Source organism: Aedes aegypti, chromosome 2, assembly GCF_002204515.2.
Source record: "Aedes aegypti strain LVP_AGWG chromosome 2, AaegL5.0 Primary Assembly, whole genome shotgun sequence".
Lineage (NCBI taxonomy): Eukaryota > Metazoa > Arthropoda > Insecta > Diptera > Culicidae > Aedes > Aedes aegypti.
This window is the reverse complement of record NC_035108.1, coordinates 405816101-405837589: the sequence shown is the minus strand read 5'-3', so window position 1 is coordinate 405837589 and position 21489 is coordinate 405816101. Positions and strand designations below refer to the sequence as shown.

Here is a 21489-nt window from a genome sequence, read left to right as displayed (position 1 = left end):
CATTCTGGATGTTCTGCTCGGAATTTCTTCTGAAGCTCCGTAAAATTTCCCATGAGTTCCTTCAAAAGCTAACCCAGCAGTTACTGTAGGAGTTCCTACGGAAGGATTTCTGCTTTTTGTTTTCCTGTGGATGTTCCACTAGGAATATGCTTGGAAACTCCTCTAGGAGTTCTTGCGGAAGTTTGTCCAGGAATTTCTCTAGAAATTCCTGCAGATATTATTGTAAGATTTTTTTCAATATTTCTTTAGAGATTTCTACAGGAAACTTCTTATAGAAATTCCTTTTAAAGTGCCTACAAAAACTTAGTTGTAACGTTATAATATAATATAATTTTAATATTTCAAGCGGTTCCTCTGGGGCTGCTTCAGAGAAAATTCAGTTTTATTTTCGTAATTCATGCTACAAATCTCTCCAAGAATTCCCATCTGTAGATATTTTAGGCAAATCCTGAAGTTCCTGAAAAGCTTCTAATGTAATTATCTACAGGAATTTCTAAAATAATTTCCTGAAAAAATTCTAGCTAGACTTCACTGTGGAAATCCTGAAGGAATTCTCAGAAAAATGCATGAAAAATTGCGGAAGAACTTTCTAAATAGTTCCTGGATGAATTCTTATAAATGTTTCAAAGAGATATACTTCAGAAATTACTGAGAAAATTCCTTATAAAACTCTTCATGAAAATTCCGAGCTAAATTTTGAATGCATTCTTAGATAAACTCGAGAGCAATTGTTGGAAAAATTCTTAGAGCAATATTTTGAAGAGTTTGGCAGATATTTCTGAAAAAATCCACAGGATGTTTCCTGAAGGGATTACTTATTTTTTCCCTGGGGAATTTTTAAGAGCTTTCCATGGAAAAAGCTGGGAGTAGTTTTTCAAAACAGACTTTCTTGGAGAAACCCCTGAAGATATTACCGAAATAATTCCTGGAAGAATTTCTAGATTATGGAATTAGAAGGAAAGGAGGAAATTCAGTAGGAATTGTCGGATAAAATCCCGGAGGAATTTCTGGAATTATTCCATTATTTTTTTTTTTTTTGGGGGATCCCTGGAGTCATTCCCGGACTTTCGGATTGATTTTTAGATGATTTTCTGGAGATTTCTTTAAAAAAATCTCTGCAAACCCGGTTGAAATCCTGGAAAAATTCCTATGGTAATCCCAGGAAAAGTTTCCAGAGGAGCTCTTGGAGGAATTTAGGGATCAATTCAAATAAACTTGTGGAAAACATTATGAAGCAATCTGTAAAGGAATTTCTGTAATAAACCTCCGGGAAATTCCTGGAATAATTCCATGAAGAGTTTCTGGTGTCATTACCTGAGGAATTATCGTGTCTTATGGAAAATTCTGAGCGTTGGAAACAACAATAAATTGAAATTTCCTGAAGAATCTTTGGAAAAAGATAGCCTTAGTTCGAGAAAAACTATAAAAAAATATAATAAGCAATTTTTCAGAATATTTTTTAGGAGTATTTAAGGTAATAAAATGCAATCCTGGTGTAAAGAACATCAAGTATTCCCGGGAGAATAAGAATAATAAATATCTGGGATGACTTACTTAGTAGTCATTACGTAATACCCCGTGGTCATAACAGACGTTTTCATTAGGTATTTTCTGGAAGTTCACCTAGAAATCCCTATATGATTTTTCGAGACAATTGGGAAGCAATTAAAAAACAATTTCTAAATGAATAATTGACATTTAATGGTACAATTCTCCAGAACTATCAAATCTATCCTCCTTAGGCTTGGCTTTCAATATCTTATTGGTTATTTTCAGGGGTTGAATCCTGAAAGAAAGTTGAGAGAATTTCTCACTTATCGCTCTCTGTAATAACCTTGATTTGCAGCACTTTATGATAGCATGTTCATCGTATGCTGCTACAGCTCTAATTAGATCGGGGGGATAGCAGTGCATGATACAATCCCTCTAAATAAGCTTCAAATGTGGGAAAACTATTGCTATCGGATGTTCGGGGTTTTTAGCCAGTAAAATTAAACACCCACCCTCAATGGTAAACAAGCGAGAAAAATGGATTAAACTTATATCAGCGCTCTCGCTTTGGGACTCTCATTCGTTGCTCTTAAGAAACAGTTTGGAATCAACTTTTAAGATTGCACTGAAACTTAAAAGGCACAAATCTTGCGAAGAAAACATCCAACTGCAGTGTACTTTTTATTTTAACTTTATGCACTAGCAGAAAGCTTAAAATAAGAAGATCAGAAACGATTGCCTTCTTTCTCCAGTTTAGTGTTGAAAACGTGAGTAGGGGCACAAGTCGGCTTTTGTGCCGGCCATCTTTGGATTCCGAGATGTTTCACCTTAAGGCCCAAACGCAATGATAGCGGAACGGCAACGGATAGCAGAATCAGTTCGCCAGCATGAATCACACCATCTAGATTGAGCTATCAACGAATGAAATGGAATCAACACTGAGCCGACAAGCATGGTATAGTTCATGCTGGCGAATCGGTTCCGCTTTCCATTGCCGTTCCGCAATCACTGCGTTTGGGCTTTTATTTGTCTAGCTTGTTACAACTTGCGATACATTGCCAACTGCTACAGATGGAATGTTAACTTCTCTTCATGCTTCGAAATCAATTGAGTACGAATTCTGCGATGCTTTCTTATTGACAAAATTGGAAGTGTTTTATTAGTATTAGCGTAGGTGATTTCAAAAAAATGAGTTACACTTTGAAAACATTTGAAAGATCAAATATCTACAGCCCAGTAACAGGCTGTAAATCTCTACAGTAAAGGCCCAAACGCAATGATAGCGGAACGGCAACGGAATGCGAAACCGGTTCGCCAGCATGAATCACATCATCTCGATTGAGCTGTCAACGAAAGTGAAGCAACACTGAGTCGATTAGCATGTTATAGTTCATCATGGCGAACCGGTTCCGCTTTCCGTTGCCGTTCCGCTTTCATTGCGTTTGGGCCTTCAGTAATAGATTGTACCTATCTTGCTAAACAAAAGCTAGGCAAGAAATTCCTGACTCACTTTTCCTGACATCAATCAATCAATCAAGAAAAACACGATTTTTATTCTCTATGGCTTCGCGGTCCCCCTGAGAAGTCGTCACAGCCTCCTGGAGATCCGCGGATTACCGGTTGAGAAGCACTGTTCTACATCCTCGAAGTATGCTGTTCATCGTGTTTTAAGTGATTGCAGTATGCTGTTCATCGTGTTTCAAGTGATCGAAACACTCTATACGTGGGCACGGTTAACCGTATTCCATTGAACGATTCATCCAGAATCACTCAATGGGATCATAGAAGTCATCCATGAAGGGACGAACGCTGGGCTTCCATTCCGCTTCAACATCTCTACCCATCCTCCATAGTATATTAAAATTTCAAGATGGTTATTCTAGTTAAGTCTCTGCTCTAATCAGTTAACTTGATTCTTTTAGCTAGTGATTTTGTTGTCCTATTGAATTGTACTTGAAAAAAAAAATCAGAGATTTTATGTGATATTTGTTAAAGAGACTATTTAGTTTCCTTTAAAACGTTTCCTCCTAAACATTCGCGACTAATGCGGAGTCTTAATTCGGTAAAATTGAGCTACCAGTTGTCGTTGAATCATATTGTTTCCGCGTGCTACAATGGTTACGTTCGAAGAATATTTGACTAAAAGTTTCCCTAAAAGACCTGTATTTTCTTCGTTTCCCTTTCGTCGTTTCTCTACCGCCCTATACGGATCACCGATTTCCGCCTAATATTCGAATTGTTTCGCTACTCGCTCTCTCCTCGCTTAGACACTAGTACCTCATATCAAACTGAATTAAAATCGGTAGAAAAATAGTTTACGGAGCTACTACTATATTATCACAACATTTGTTCCGACTCAGTAGGTGAGATCGGGGACAGTTCCATGCCCTCGAGAAGGGGCGTCTTCTCCTCGTTGCCACTGCCGAAGCCTCCGTCACTGCCAGCAGTGTCATCGAGATACTTCCGGACTTCGGCCGCACTGCTACTGCCACTTCCGCGGCTTCGCTGATCGTGCCTGCTAATTGGAGATCGAAGAAGCGAATCGGTCACACTGCTACTGTCCTGATCACTGCTGGTGTCATCGGTAGAAGAGTTCTCCAGCTTACGCGCCTCGATCTCGGTGCGATCATCCCAGGAACAGCTCTTGGTTGAACAGTTCGAGGTACTGCTGACGGTTGGATCACTTTCCCGTTTACCTTCTTCGGATAGGTTTTCCAGTGAGATACTGTCCAGGATGGTGCTGTGCTTGAACTTGGCCAAGCTGAACAGTTGCTGTCGATCAGCCCGTGTTCGTCGAGGGTTCATAACAACCGGCTCGGGAGTGAGGATGAATCGTTCAATCTCTGCCCCTGTTGTAGCTGCGGAAGTAGTGGCCAGTTCGTGGGTTGAGCTTCCATGGCTGAGTAGTCGGTCGATCTCACTCTGAGTCGTTGACGAGGGAGACATATTGAAGGACGTTTCGAACAGACATTCGTTGGACTTGATGAGCTTAGTTCGCCACTGGTACGTTTTGTCTCGGGCAGCAGCTAAGCTTTGGAGATTTTGGAACGAAGCATTCTTTTTCTTCGTTAGTTGATTGTACTGAGCGGGGGTAACGAGTTGTTTTGGAGAGGTCGGTGTCAACGTTGGGGGTAGCGATAGCTGATGATGTAGCGTCGATGTGGACTGTTGACGAGTCTTCTTAGGATGTAATTGGTTCTGACCTTGGCGCCCGGTATGTTGGGCTGAACTAGTTTCGATGGGCATGAATGCGGTATCGATGCGGCGTTCTTCTTCAAATGAACGGAAAATCTTACGAGTGCTGTTTTTAATAGATTTATTGGCCGTGCGGGACGAATAGGACATGTCTTCGAATGAAGATACCCTGTATTTCTGAGAGAATACTTCCGTTGTGGCACATTTACGTAGCGGTGATGATGTATAGCATAGCGAGGCGTTGGTCGTTGTAGATGAATGATTGTTTATCACTAGTTTTGGAGGTTCTAGGTATCGAGCTGAATGATTCGGTGAGATATCCCGAGAAGATGACGGCCCTGGTTGACTGTCCCTGGGTGATATGCTAGCATGATCATCATGGCAAGGTGAGGAGCCCGTTGAATCGATGTACTTCAGTCCAGCCATGGTGGTAGCAATGGTTTCTGTTCCGTTTTCAACCAGTAGATCTTCAACCCCTTCGTCAATCGGCGAATTCATCGATGCAAAGCTGCTAAGTTTAAAGCTGGACGCTCGGGAAGATTCGCCGTCGGTCATTGAGCCAAAGGCGGAATCCTGAGAGGGATTGCTGAGGCCGAGGATCATTCCTCGGCGGCTGTATTCCATTCGGCGTGACTTGAGGTTCTTGCACGCAGATGATGGATTCAACTGTTGTAGTTGTATCGAGCCAGCGGACGACGACGTTGAGCCCTGGGACTCGATCGAATCTATACGAATGATTGTATTACTATTGCTGTTATCGTCCGACTGAACGTTATTGTCACAGTAATGTATCGGCGAGCTCAGTGGGTCGTAATGGGCGGGATCGTCGATACGGGCTGATGCTATAACTATTTCATCTAACAGATCTTCGGAATCACTACTAGACAGATCGGAGGATTCTACATCACTATTTGGTTGGTTATGATGTTGTTGATATTGATTATTTGGCAACAAACGAAGAACCAGAAAAAGAAAAGAGAAAAGATAAAACACAACATAAGCTGGCATTGTTATATGGTTCCACTCACACATGACGAGACCCTAGCGAGCCTCGCCAACAATTAGATATTCTGGAATGGTTCAAATCTACTTTTAAATGCTAGTTAGCTCTGATATCAATATCGATTGGTGTTTGAACTGCAGAGTTGGATGCTAGAGTGTGGATGTACTGCATGAGGATTGAAAGCAAGGTCAGAATAGAACACCGATAATCCAGAGAGAGATAGAGTGCATGGAATTTCAGGGAGGGTTCGGAAAAAAAACTAACTACTTTCATAAAGCCATTGATTGAGAGGGATGCGCCAGGTCCAGGTTGAACACATGGAAAGCAAACACATAAACTGCGAGAATGAGATAAGCATGCCTACAGGTAGGTGGATGTATTTTTAACTGTCGGAAATTGCAATAAAAACTATAATGGGCTGAGGTTAGCGCGAATGAAATGACGACGTGACGGGGATGGAGGTAATCGCGCCGTAAATTCAATTATAGATACGGTTCACGGGATTAGCCGATAAGATACTTTGGAGATTTCTGATAGCGTTTATTTGGTGATGTTCTATGCTTGGAATGGATAAATGTGGCTACTGAATTTGAATATATCGTCAGGTCAGCGTACTTTGTCATGGTTTTTTGATATCAACTGAATGTTTAGCAATTGATTGATTATAATAAATCTTCGAGCTGTTTAGTAGAATACCTATAAGTAGATGAAAAACCGAATTTAGTACTATACCATTTAATTCCACTAGAGTTTGAATCCTTTGACAGATACGCGTATTTCGACCTCAAATGTAAGGCCATCTTCAGTGTCGTGTACTAGACTCGACTTGTCACTGAAGACGGCCTTACAGTTGAGGTCGAAATACGCGTATCTGTCAAAGGATTCAAACTCTGATGGAATTAAATGGTATAGTACTAAATTCGGATTTTCGTCTACTTAATTGATTGACTACCAATTGATTTGTTAATATATTTGATATATGTTAGAATTAGTCGTAATATAGTCTATAAATTTATAAAAAGGAAAGATAGGAAAATTTTGATGGTAAAGACACCAAAAAAATATTGTCGATGGTAAGAGGTTATATAAATGACTCTATTGCTAGTATAGATCCAATTAGCTTCGGAATACATAAGTTTCCTCACTGTTCTCGTATGTTGTTTGATAAAAATTCTATGAAAATTAAGAATTTCATCAGAAGATCTAGACCAGATAAGGCAAACCGTGATATTGAAATGCGAGTAAAAATAATACCAAATATTAATATTGGATCGATTTTTGTTCTGATGGCAGTAGCCTGATGGTCAGTGTAGGCCGGCAAGAAAACGTTTCCTGCGTTGTCACGAAGAAAGAGGTAAGGGCGCCATTTACCGCTCATGCTCCATTCACCGCTCATTGAGTTATTTTGATAAATCTGAACAAATTTTTGCTATAAAATTTATTAGCATGTATTGGTATACCAAGATGGGTTGTATTAGAATGAAATTTATATGAAACCTTTTTTCAAAAAAATAATTTTAGGCTGTTTAAGGCAATAAATATGAGTTCAACAATGAATTAACTGTGGCAGATCAAAACATGCTTCTTAGCTGCTAATGTTAAATATATTGTCGTACTACAGTACAAAGATAACAACCAGCTAATGAAAGTAAATTCATTCCAACTAGTACTGTGCATAGGGCCTCATACTTAGGATGAACGGTGAATGGCGCCCTAAACATACATGTCATACATGTCATTTGGTACCATTATACATTTTTCACATTTCAACTTTTTTCCTACAAAAACAAATGGTTTATCTTGCGTCTGACGCAAAAAGTTATGAAACATATCAAACGACTGATTTTTGACAGAATTTAACATGCTGAAATGCTGTTAAATGAGCGGTGAATGGCGTCCTTACGGTATGTGTTAGTGTTTCCCAAAGCTTGTCTCTGGGATTCTTGTTGAATAGTTGAATTTGGAGAATACTAGGCATCCGACAAACTTTCGGGATTCTTCAAAAATATATCAAAGATGTTACGGGGAATCAGTCTAAAAACGTCAAAGAGCTCGTAAGGTAAGGATGCTTTCCGCAAAATTTGCAAATTATTCCACAGCACTGTGTTTTAATTCCTCGTTTTCATGCGCTTTTTGAATAGCGCCCTAACCGTTGATTTTAGCGATATAGTTTGTTCGGAGAAGTTTCTTGGTATATTAAGGCGCAACTTTTGACGAAAAAAATTTTGTGATCAATCCACCTAGCAGTGAGATAGAAAAACTATTTTTTCAAAACATTTAGATAGACATATGGTGTCTTCGGCAAAGTTGTAGAATTGGCAATTTGAAACAACTTTGTTGAAGACACAATTTTTCTATCTCTTATACTTTTTGAGATATATGCCGTTGTATGTGAATGACCCCTAAAAATCATATTTTTTATCATAACTTTTTTCCAAGATTTTTAACATTTTTTGTGTTTTCTACAAAGTTGTTTGTCATAGAAAAACCCGTATTTTTGCTGAACATATCATCACCCTATCTTTTGAAGTAACAAAGTTATTCATGAATTACTATTTTTTCAAGGGGTAGTTTAGGCCTCTATAACTGGCTTCGGCGCAAAATGGCGCAGACAACTCTTACAAATCATAAAAGTACCTTATCTCCCCTTTTGGCAGTTGATAAAAACTTTTGTCTATAAGCGTCTTTGCATGGGTTTTTACTATCAAACAAATAAGCCTTATTAAAACGAATTCGACTGATAATTCTTTTACTTTAAGAGATAGAGAGGTGCAATGTTCAGCAAAAACACGCGTTTTAAGATGTTTAACAACTTTGTAGAAGACATGAAAAATGTTAAAAATCTTGTAAAAGAGTTACGAATTTTTTAACTTAAAGTACACAAATTTGTATGAAAAAAATAATTTAAAATCATTTTCGATTATAACTTTTTACTTAAATTTTTAACATTTTTCATGTCTTCTACAAAGTTGTTAAACATCTTGAAACGCGTGTTTTTGCTGAACATTACACCTCTCTATCTCTTAAATTAAAAGAATTATCAGTCGAATTCGTTTTAATAAGGCTTATTTGTTTGATAGTAAAAACCCATGCAAAGACGCTTATAGACAAAAGTTTTTATCAACTGCCAAAAGGGGAGATAAGGTATTTTCATGATTTGTAAGAGTTGTCTGCGCCATTTTGCGCCGAAGCCAGTTATAGAGGCCTAAACTACCCCTTGAAAAAAAGAGTAATTCATGAATAACTTTGTTACTTCAAAAGATAGGGTGATGATATGTTCAGCAAAAATACGGGTTTTTCTATGACAAACAACTTTGTAGAAAACACAAAAAATGTTAAAAATCTTGGAAAAAAGTTATGATAAAAAATATGATTTTTAGGGGTCATTCACATACAACGGCATATATCTCAAAAAGTATAAGAGATAGAAAAATTGTGTCTTCAACAAAGTTGTTTCAAATTGCCAATTCTACAACTTTGCCGAAGACACCATATGTCTATCTAAATGTTTTGAAAAAATAGTTTTTCTATCTCACTGCTAGGTGGATTGATCACAAAATTTTTTTCGTCAAAAGTTGCGCCTTAATATACCAAGAAACTTCTCCGAACAAACTATATCGCTAAAATCAACGGTTAGGGCGCTATTCAAAAAGCGCATGAAAACGAGGAATTAAAACACAGTGCACAGTATTCAATTCAGAAAATTTTCTCCATGAAGTCGTCTAGCTATTTTTCTTGAGTGCCCTTCAGGAAATATTGCTGGGAATTTTTTAAATAATTGATTCATAAAACCTTTCAGTAGTGCTCTAAAAATTGTTCCAGGTTTCTTTGCAGACACTATTTAAAAAATAACACAGTACCTCCGAAAATTAATTCTAGAACTAACTAACTTCAAGTTCTAAGAAGGAATCAAAGGTTTCTGCCTGGATTTCTCACCAAACTGTGCAAAGCAACCAAATCCAGAGATTTTACATTAGTGTTTTGCAAGATATTTCTTCAAATAATATGTTTTAATTTTTGGAATATACTAGGCGTTTCTTAATAATTTTACAAAATATTTTGCAGGAATCTCATTTTCATGTGTTCCCCTCAGAAATGATCAAAACAATTTTAATTGAGAACTCAGTAATTCCTCAAGATTTGTGTAATGGAATTACGCGTCCTAATTTTCCAACACTTCCTCCAGGAATTCCTCCCTACTACCTCCTACTTATTGATTTATGGACGACTGCTAAAGTTCATTAACGAATTTTACGCAAAAGTGGTCATTATACACAACCTCTGCTCCTCTTTGCATGATACGTTAAATTATGTGGGATATCCATTTTCCTTTTTCATACGCAGTGAGCATAGTCCAAACACTCATCTTGATTCAATTTAGTTTTCATAAACGGCTTGGAAAAATGTTGGAAAATTCAATTGCTAGAGATCCAGTGTAGATGACCCAGAAATAATGACCAGCAATTTTACACTGGCCAGTTATTGACACATAATATAAACAAATTCATACAGTTCTTTTAAGGATTCCTCAAAAAGATTCCTCTAACATTTTTTTCAGAAATAACTCCCAAATTTCAGCAGGCATCCCTAAAACAAATTAAATTTCGAATTTTTCCTCCAAGGAATTCATCATACATTCCCCCATCTATCTGTAGAGATTTTTCCAGGATTAGTTTTTAGTGTTTTTTTCAGGTTCGGTCACATGTTAAACTTTAAAAAATACATGGACTCCTGTGTTTTATACTGCCATTTGTTGCCGAGATTCCTCCGTAAAGTACTCCAAAGATTTCCCAAGTATTTTTTAAATTCTGAACGTTAACTAATAGTACAATAAATTTCTCAGCAGATTCCTTCATTTCCTTACCTCTTAAATTTCTTAGAGGCCTGCACTCGTAATTCTTCTAGAGATTGTTTTAAGGATACTGTCAATGTTTTTTATTCCAAATTTAATGTAGGGGAAAAGCACTAATTTTTGACCCACAATAAATATGTGTCAATTTTAGAATGTTCATACAAATTAGGCCAAAATAGTATGAATGGATCAAAAATTAGCGCTAGGTCGAAAATGAGTACTTTTACCCTATTTTTGTTACTTGGGATATCGAAATATTTCTTTAGACATTGCTCCTAGTAGTTTTTCTTGGACACTGTCATACATATTCCAAAATACCAACAAGGATTATTCCAACGATTCTTTTGGAGCTATTTCTCAAGAGATTCCAAATGAAATATATCTAAGGATTGCTCTTTCTGAAAAGAAAAAAAAAATCAGGGATATGTCTAAAAAATGCAATAAAAAAGGTTTTTCATTTTTTTTACAAATTCTTTCTGACATACTCTCTAGCCCGGATACAAGGAAGAAATTCCTGTATCCCATCCTAAGAGACAAGACACGGGCCCATTGGAGTGTGCTTTAACCTTCTTAGCTTCGCCACTCCCAGCAACTTCCTACACAAAAATTCCCATTTCCCAACAATGAAACGGTTGGTACGGTTGTCCCCGTTTCTTCTGCCACCAAATTCAAAAATTTCGTCATTCATGTTATTCATGAGTGAATAATCTGATTGCCGTTAATTTTTGAATTATCTTCAACTCCATTAGTGGGCCTGGCCATTTTAATATTTGTGTCATAATACTGATGATATGCTGCAAATATTAATACTGACAAGAAAATACCAGCAGAAACGCTGATATTTCCAGGATGCTTTTCATTATTGGCTGTGCTAGCACTAGAATAGAATAGAATAGAAATTCTTTCTGACATACTCTCTAAAATTCTTTTAGAGTTAACATCGACAAGTGCTCGAAGAGTCAAAAATTACTCTTAGCTTACCAAAATTCCAACAGAGGTTCATAAAAGAGCTTTACATCAAATTACGGTGCTCAAAGAGCTTTACATCAAATCACGGTGCTGCATTGTCCCGCACCGATCTGCCTCGGAGAACTACAGCCGTCATTGCAAAGAGCCTGAAGAAGTATGGTGGCGAAGAGCAAAAAGGGGCCCGCATAAGGTTAGATTAGGTTAAGAAAGTGAAAGTGACACTAGCCTGCCAATAAATTGTATGAAGAAGTTCTGTGGTTGACTAATTTAAGAGCGAGAATTTCCTGACCGTGGGTTGTATTGGTGAGCGTGCCGACCCTGAGGTTTTGAGTCAGGAAGTCTCTGCGGTGCCCTCGGTTGACTTACCCGATAATTACAAATCTCTGCATAATATTTTAATGAATCCTTGAAAGAATTTCTGTTTCAATGTTTGAAGGAATTCTGAGAACAAATATTAGCATACTAGAATACTTTTGGTACTTCTAGGTAATTTATTGAAACTCTTGAATTTTTAGAAATTTCTGAAATCTCTATATGATATTTTAAAGGACCTTATTAAGAAATCCTTAAAATAGCTCTAGAGTGAATTGCTAGGCAAGATACTTCAATGCCTGGAGATATTTTTGCAGGAATTTTTATAAGTTCTTTTCATGGGATAAAATATACTGGGAATATCCCTAAACAAATTAAAATCAACTTAAGGATTCTGCAAACTTCTTTAAAGAAGCCTGTGCAGCATTCCTGAAAAAAATTGCTAGAATAATATGTATTTTAAAACTACTTCTTGGCAATGCTTGGAGATGTTCTCAGTGGAACGGTGTAAATTCTGTATGAAGTCCACAGAGGAAGGGAAATTTCTGGAAGAATTTATGAAATAGTAATTGAAGGATTTCTCGAAAGCTTCATTGAACCAGCTTTTTGATTAGTTGTGGCCTGAGAGAGGAGACACCTCACTGACAGTTGTCATGTTTTCTCGCCTTCTTTGATTTTTTTTTAATTCTTGTGTTGTACGCAATGAACCAATGCACGAGTTCATTATTTGACGTTTTAGCGGAAACGTGTTTTTTATGTGATCATGGCAACGAGTGAATACGGCACCGCTCAAACGTCAAATTAGTGAACTCGTGCATCGGTCCATGGTCAGATGAACTTTTTGTCTGTTTCATGAACAACAAAACGCGACGTCCACTTTCAAACAGACCGACAAAATCGTTGCCAGCAAACAAATCAAAGGAGGTGAGTTTCCGTTGTGTTGGTAAGACTGATAAACGTAAAATTCGTAGCGGCTGGTTGGCTGGCGACGATTTTGGCAATATTACAAATCGTCGCGTTCGATAAGGTGTAAAATTTACAATATTCTGGTCAAAATCAAATTCCATTCTTGTTGTTCACTATGAAAAAGGTTATGAATATGAAATAATCAATAGCAGTTTGCCAACACACAACTATATTTAGGTGTTTATTTTTTTTTAACCTAGAAATTTAAATTACGTTCACTTGAATTTTGACGGCTTTCCACGCTCTGCCCTTCGACTGTGCGGTTTTCAAGTGACAGTTGGTGACAGGTTCCCTTGATTTTTGGGAGCTTGAAATCTAGCCAGCTGTCTCCTCTCTCTCATCAGGTGGTAGATTGCATTTTGTCATGGAGTTTCCTGAAGTATAATTAGAATCAAGTACGAGAGGAATCGCATTTAAAATCCTAAAATATATGTAGAAGATTAATCTAATGTCATCTTAGACTAAAGATTGAACTCGGAAAAAATGTGACATTTTGTTTTGGGTGTAACTTTTTATCGCATGGGTAAAAATTAATGAAATTTTGAGTAACACTAGTTAAAAGTGTTATGTTTATTGTAAAAAATTAAATCACGATCTGTCGAGTATTTAGTTTTTCAGATGCATTCGAAACATGAAGAGCTACACCAGCAAATCTTGGGCGCGGTGATCGATAATCCTGGTTAGAGTTACTGTGCACGTGCTGTAGCCTTAGGTGCAGGAGCCTCATTGCTTGCAAGCACACGGGAGCGCTGTACATTGTGAGACCTTTTTCGGTGCGCCTCATTTTTCTTGAGATGTGTCTCACTGCGGTCTTATGTGCTCCGTCACATGTGCTGTTTAAAATTCAGCACAATAATTGAAGTGATTACAAAAGTTTTCAAAGAGGATCGAAATTGTAACTCTTGGATCGCGAGTCTTCGACCATATCATGTAGACCATCTAGACACCTATATAATGAAGCGAAAATAGTTGTAGAGGCTCTTCGTTACTAAGCAGTTGTTTCACAACTTGGATACCGATGGCGAGCCGTAGCGCCGAACGGGGAGACGAGTCTCCCCAGGAGCACATCACCTAGCGCGCGCTTTTAAAATTTTCGTGAGCCTCCGTCTAGCGCAGCACACTAGGATTCCGATGAGCTGAGAGACGGTTTGGTTGGAGGCTCGTCAGTACATTTATGTGCTCCTGAGAAATATGTAACTCTAATCCTGGTCAGTCGCACAGAGGGATCGGCAAAAGGCTTGGACTCCATAATTCTAGGCCGTCTTCAGTGTCGTGTACTAGACTCGACTAGTCGAGTCTAGTACACGACACTGAAGACGGCCTTACAGTTGAGGTCGAAATACGCGTATCTGTCAAAAGATACAAACTCTAGTGGAATTAAATGGTATAGTACTAAATTCGGTTTTTTCATCTACTTATCATTTGTTTTGCCCATTTATCATTTTAGTAATACATGTTCCATGGAAAACTATGGGAATAGGGGACGGACCTGGTGTAGTGGTTAGAACACTCGCCTCTCACGCCGAGGACCTGGGATCGAATCCCATCCCCGACATAGCCACTTATGACGTAAAAAGTTATAGTGACGGTTTCCTTCGGAAGGGAAGTAAAGCCGTTGGTCCCGAGATGAACTAGCCCCCGTTAATAAAGTCAAACCAACCAACCAACTATGGGAATACGAATCCCAATTCTGTAGTTGTCAGAATGTTATTTCTAGTATGATTCTCATAGCAATCTTAAAATAAATACTTCGAAAAACAAGACTTCTATAGAAATCCTGGAGCTCTTCGAGATATTTTTATAGGTATTTTCGAATAAGAATAAAGTGCTATTGTTCACGGAGATATAATATTCCTGGAACCTTTTCAAAGAAATTGTTTATGTTTTTAACCCGTATAGGCCTGAGTGACAGCAAAAATAATCAAACACTCAACTGCTCAGCGAATACTCAACAGATTCGAATAATTTTATCTAGTTTCTAGAAGTGGCCAGAGGAACTCGGGAATATTCCTGTGATCGGAGTTACTCTGGTGGGTCACTTGGTCAAGTCGGGTAAAAAGGGCTTTTTTGGGACATGCTAAGTAATCTTTATTTATTTTCAATGAAAATCATTTTAATTGGCATAAGTTATTATGATCTGATATTCAACATTATAAATTAATTGCTGCAACAGGTGCAATAGAACGTACCGGACGTGACCACCCGGACTTAATGACCTGGAGAACCGGCTAAAGATTTGTTGGATACAATTATAAAAAAGTAAAGGTTGAACATAATAGTTTACTAAAATGGGTTCCCATAAGCATGACACAAATAAGCAGATACAAATTGGCCACTTCATCGTAAATTCGAGGCGTCTCAAGGACCAGAAAAATGTCATTTGTAGGGTCAATCAAATGTAGGACACTTGGTTATCCAATTTAATCGTTTCTCAAATGGTTTATGCTGATGCGTTTATCTTTAAACTGCTTGGTATAGTAACCACATTATTCATACTGATTCCTGAAATTATCTGTGACTTGGAATTTGCCTACCTCCAGGGGGACATAAGCACAGAACCCTTTTCACCCGACGTGATCCAGTGACCCACCGGAATAACTCCGGCCACAGAAACATTCCCGAGATCCGTTGATTTTTAGAAACTAGATATGTTTACGAGTATACTGACAAACAAATAATTGGAAACCGTTTTGATTCATATTACGGACACTTAAGGCCTCAGTGAACCATAACTCATCAAAAAGCATATAAAATAAATCATTCTGTATGACTCCTTCGCGTTATCATGCCTACACAACATTTAACTTTCGAATAGTGAGTGAAGGTTTTGGTTCAGCACCATGAATAATTTTAAATAAATAGAAATGTGTGGACTTTCCATGATTATAATTCCGGACGCTTCCTCACTTTTGCCTCATATCCCGGATACTTTGATTCGAATTCCGGACAGCTCAAGCAAATTATAAATAACAAAATTAAATAATCAATTTTAATCGTCAAACCACTAAAGAGACGTTAATGCTCATTAAAAGAGTGCCCGGAATTTGAAGCTGTCCGTAATATGAATCGAAACGGTATTCGCCGAGTGGTGAGAGTTTTATTTTTTTTCCACTCAGGCCTATACGGGTTAATTGCAATGGTGTGTCATTTTTCAACAAGTTAGATCATCAAACTCGAGTAAATGTTTTATTATATTTACGTGTTAAAGTGTTGAAATGAAGAAAAAGTCGATGGCAATTGATCTTTGAACTCTGGTAAAGATCTGGTGTAGGTACCTTGAATAGTTTCGGCAACTTTGCATTTGGATTTATACATAATTTCAATGAGAAATGGGTGAATTAGCATCTGCATTAAAAATACCACTCGCTAGCATACAACTTAGCACTACCAAAAGCATAGTATGTAATTCCTTACCTATCAAAAGCATATTTTTCAAAGTTCCACACATACAACTGATTTTCATTTTTATCTAATTATTTAAATAATAATTTCGAATTCTTACAAACACCACATTTACGCACGGCTTCTCTCTTTAGTTTGCATTTTTGCAACAACAACATTCGCGGTTAGGCAAGTCGAAAATCAAACGCGTCATAATATGATTGATGATGGTTGCTAAAGAAGAAATTTGAGGTAGTCCAACCGAAAACAAAAGAATAGTAAAACAATTAGAAAGTTGTGATGAGCTTGCGATTGTGAGTTGATGATCGGTGATCGGATGATACCCTGGATGATTCGGATGAGTCATGATGACAACACAATTTCGACGAGAGTTCTATTGGTACGCTCCTGTGCAAAATTAAATTTTACAAAATATGTTGTTTTACATTAAAATTTATTATTCTCATTTTCAAATTTCAAATGAGTATGATTTTGCACGGGAGATTTATATTTTCACAAATTTTGCACACATTCGATATCTAACATATCGATTTTGGGGAAACTAGACATCGAGAACCATTGTCTTCTGAGAGGACAGGAGGTCTACTCTAAGATAGTGAGAGATTATTGTATCTAGAATGAATTCTTTATTTTTTAAAAAATGAAGTTTAGTTGGTTTTTAGCTTTTTTTGAATATAGAAGATAAGAAACTTATTCAGAAGAGTTGTCTTTATCGATCGAATGTTATGCCGTTTTGTGAATACTTATGAGCAAGTGCTGGTTCTGGTTCATAAATCAAGTAACATGTAATATCCACTATTTGTAAGCTCCTTTTTTCAGACTCCATGCTGCTGATCTCTGTGTGATGTGTGTATTGGCGGCGAAACGAGGAGAGAAAGTGTTCCTACTAATTCTAAGCGACAGGCTTCGAGGCAATGAAAGACAAGTGGCAACCAAAGATAAACCAAATAAACCAAAACGTTTTCGGACAAAACAACAGAGTTGAGGGAAAAAGTTACTTACTCTTCTGAAATTTGAACCACACTGCATGGGAAGTCTGTTATTTATTTAGATTCTTATCGTATTATACCTAAAATCCATTGGCCAATAGCATGGCTTCCTGGAATTGCTATAGCGTTATAACCGAGATAGAGAAAGCTTAAGAGCTAATCTAGTGTTTCGTTCCTACGTTCCTAAAGACTTCCTATCAATATCAGGGGCCTTCAATCTGGAATGAGTAGCGGGGAAAAGTTGTTGATTCTTTTTGTTTGAAAGTTTCCGCAGGTGCTACACAGTGGGGTATCGCAGTTATATTTAGAACATAAGTATCAGAGGCACTGTAGACTTGAGTATTTTTTTGAAAATTTTAACAATTGTGCATAACGAAGGTCGAGATGAAACCCTATTATGCATTAATACGTTAGAAGGAAATCAATCCTATGATATAAATTCTATCATGCGATATATCAATCTTCAAGATTTTTCACCAGGTGTATAATATGTATGACGTAAATTGAGTAATTTCTTGCAACATAGAGTCATTTACAAGTATTCTGTGATGCTTTGGAGCCGATTCCGGGACCCTGGAAACAACATGCTTACAATGTGAATTCTTATCAATTCTAATTTGAGTAATCGGGGGAAATAAATTATAACAAACGTCAATTCATGCTGACTTATTTCATCAACATTACTATACTGTTTCTTCAAGGACATGAGCGAGATTTCTTTTCATCGTTTCTCTCTTTCGATAATAACTTCGCTCAATTAGATGAATCTGTAATGTTTCTTGTTAATGAAGCAAGATATTGTTCAGCACAAACATATGTTATGAAATGAGAATCAATTTTCTGTACACAAAAAGAGCAACGATGAAGAGAAATAAGCCCTTATGAAAAAACAATGCTGATTTATCTTAGTGTTGTTTTTATGGCTAACGTCTGTTATGGTAACTATGGCAATTATCCGTATGGCGGACGTATTTATGCCTACTGCGCCGTCCCATTTGAAAGATTTTTTCTATCGAAGCTGCCTCATTGAATAACTTACAGCGATCTGATTGTATGTTTTGTCTAGCAATATTCTCTTCCACCCCACTGTGCCGAGCACGTGTTTCCAAGTTTGGATCATTACCTAGATTTCTTCCAAGTTACGACGCCGTGAAATGAGATCGATTTCAGCAAGAGGTGCTCAGAGGACACGCCAACAAATGCGCAAGATAGCTAGAGGAGTTTGGTGGATTGGATTGTGATACAGTGTACCCTGGGTGTACTGCTAAATGTAGTAATTCAGTGGGATAGCGAGCAGCTTTGATGGAGGCCCATGGTGTCTCATCGATTTCGCGCTTCGTAATAATCGTTTCAGATGGGGTTTCTCTTTGCGGAATTCAACTTTCTGTTCGACGAGAAAGTTGCTACAAGATTGCTACATTGTTTTTTGTTTGCCCGGAGTGTGGCACTTGGTCTTCCAATAAACATCATCGTTATCATCATCATCATCAGTGTCACTGATATTGTGGCAGTGCATAAATTGGCATAACATCGGAAGATAAAGACGTTTTTTTTGTTTCATTCGAACAGAAAGGCGCAGTGAGGAAGAAAACATAAAGACAGTCAGTCAGTACAACTGAAAACGATGAAAGCTATTGGAGAGGAAACATTAATTTTATGTACATGAAGCAAACTGATAGAGAACAGCTTAAATTTTCCGTGAAACATAAGGCACAGAAACCGAGAAAAAGATAAAGATAATAAAAAAAAACAAATTGTGTTAAGTCTTCTGTATGTGGATGAGATCTGATTACAAAGGAAAATCTGCATTGACAGGAATGTATTCTGCATATATGAGTATGGACGATTTTGGTTTGTCTTTGTGTAGCACAGTTTGTTCAGGTAATGATTACACACCCGGTTTTCCGCTCACGTGGTGTTGACGGTGGAGTGCATGGCGAGCTGCCTTCGCTGTATGATCCACTTAGTATCGCACCCTGTCGTCGGCGAACGGCGTTCAACAGACTCAACGTAGAGCTACTCAAACCATGTTTGAAGGACTGCCGGCGGCGCCAATTGAGATTTCGGTAGGGGTTCATGAAAGTAGAGACAAGGTAATGGTATAGTTAGTGTATTTTCAATTAGATTGCAATTCTATAACGTTTAAATCAACGTTATAAAATATAAACAACGCATTGCCGTGATTATAAACCATACATATAAACTTCCATTAAAGTTTTTGACCCAAGGTGGATGGTTGATAAATGGTGTAGCATTTTTTCATAGTCCCACAACACGGTTTTTACACCCAATGTTCAATATTTAGTTGTAAACGGAGAGCTTAAGTTAGAAAAGTTCTGCAGTCAAACCTCCATGGGTCGATATCTGAAGGGACCATCAACTCATGGAAATATCGAGTTGTGGAAACAAATTCTTGTGGAAGCTCTTTGAGGGGACCATCGTAGCAATTATGAAATTTTGTTTTTCGTATGGTTCCATGAGTCGATATCGAGTCCTGGAACATCGATTCATAGAGGTTTCATTAATATCGCAACCATAAAATCCTTATGCATAATTTTCATTTGTAAAAGTTTATTTCATGTTCGTAGAGCATGCAGAGCAATGAGTTTGAAAAAAATAATGATTATCTCTAGATCCTGAAGAACTAGGCAGTTGGAGTCTTCGGGCTATCTGGCAGTAGGAAATCTGTTTGGGTGTGTAAACCATTTTATTCAAACCTCTGCATCTCAATATCCCGATACGCTAGAAGGTTGGAGTATTCAGCAAAGCAGTTTATCAGATCATGGACTATCTGGCGGTAGTAATTAGTGGTGAAAAAGTGTAGGATACGCCATTAATTAAAATTACACGCTTAACGCTCATAGAAACAACTAACATATTCCTAATACTTTTCCTGCAAAACAGTGAGAACATTCATTTTAGTTGAAAATGTTCACTTTGTTTTCATGTATAACTGACAAAGTTCAAAATTTAACTAAATCTACAACTTTTTCAGGTATAACTTTTTGGAGAAATGTGAAACAAAAATGTTACGCAATATAGGCTCTACATTGTTTTGTTTTACTGATAAACTGTCCATAACTCCATATTTGTAACGTTCGACAAAAGTAGGCATTGAGTAAATGGAGCTCAAGTATGCATTTTATGGCAGTATGGGAAGACACTAACTTTTTTAAAAATTATCAAGAACTCAAAGATGCATATTGAAGGCTGAAGTTTTGTAAAGCTAATATCACATATTGGGAAAATATTCAGAAAAAATTTCATTGCTACTACATTATGAGGTTCATTTAAAATCTCAACTTGACTGTTATGCGATTACAATTACCAATATGACAAAACAACTTGGATTTTTTTTTTCCGAAATTTGCTAGAACAATCTTTTAGTAAGTTGATTGAAAGTGTTTATCATTTGATGACTCTCCACGGTATTAACTGGAAATTGACAATAATGTTGAATTTGACAAATATGCAGCTATGTGCAGTAAAGTTGTGTAAGTAAAATATGTGAATCTAGTCGAATACAACAAATTTGCTGAAGAATGTACGACAGGTGTGCCTTTCCATTTTTTTTCTAGGAATCACTCGAGGCATCACAACAAAGAATTCTTGCAGCAGGTACTGTAGTTAGGATCGCGTTTTACGCGGAGCCCCGAGGTAAATTTTGGTAGGTCGCAAATTTTGACAGCTAAGCTTCGAGTGCTTTGGATATGTATGAAAGGTTTGGTATCTTCGACAAAGTATTTTGAAATAAGTTGCACTACATTTTGATCCCGCTTTGATCTAGATTGTCTAGATCAATTTCAAAACTTCCTACTGCAATGTAGTTCTATGGGACATTTTAACAATTTTTTTTGAATACAAATTTGCTTGAATAGGTACAGTGAAAATGTTTGAGCAGGAATATAAATTTTTGATTGTACGCACAATTTAACAATCTGCCTATGAACCGAAATATAATGCAATGACATGTAGTTTTTTTTTGACATAAATTTGATTGGAGTATTCCAGTGAAAATTTTTGGTTACTAATAGACATTCGAAATTACACTCAAAATTTATTTTACTTAAAAACTTCACTAATTCCTAGTTTTTTTTATCTGTTTCCAAATCAAATTTCAAAGTGAAAACATGTAGTTTTTCAACATAAAATATATTTGATGAGTTCAGTGAACATGTTTGAGCAGAAATATGAATTGTGGATTACACTCAAGTTTTCTTTTATTGAAAAACCTACGAAAAATCCTAAGTTTCCATCCTCTTTGCCTGTGAAACAATGTTCAAAGCAATGATATGTAGTTTTAGTGGCAT

The 21489-nt window shown here is 37.2% G+C and overlaps 1 protein-coding gene across 4 annotated transcripts in view; it reads right to left on the bottom strand.

The window, feature by feature from the left end:
* Positions 1 to 3387: 3387 nt before the first annotated feature.
* Positions 3388 to 21489, bottom strand: part of LOC5575842 — a 165260-nt gene continuing 147158 nt past the window's right edge. For all 4 annotated transcript variants that reach the window (XM_021847254.1, XM_021847251.1, XM_021847253.1 and 1 more), the window contains 2 exons: positions 19076 to 19218; positions 3388 to 5593 (listed from right to left, as the gene is read on the bottom strand). In XM_021847254.1, the coding sequence (XP_021702946.1) occupies positions 3829 to 5593; positions 19076 to 19218 (1908 nt within the window). In that variant the 3' untranslated portion in view covers positions 3388 to 3828. The remainder of the gene's footprint in view (positions 5594 to 19075; positions 19219 to 21489) is intronic.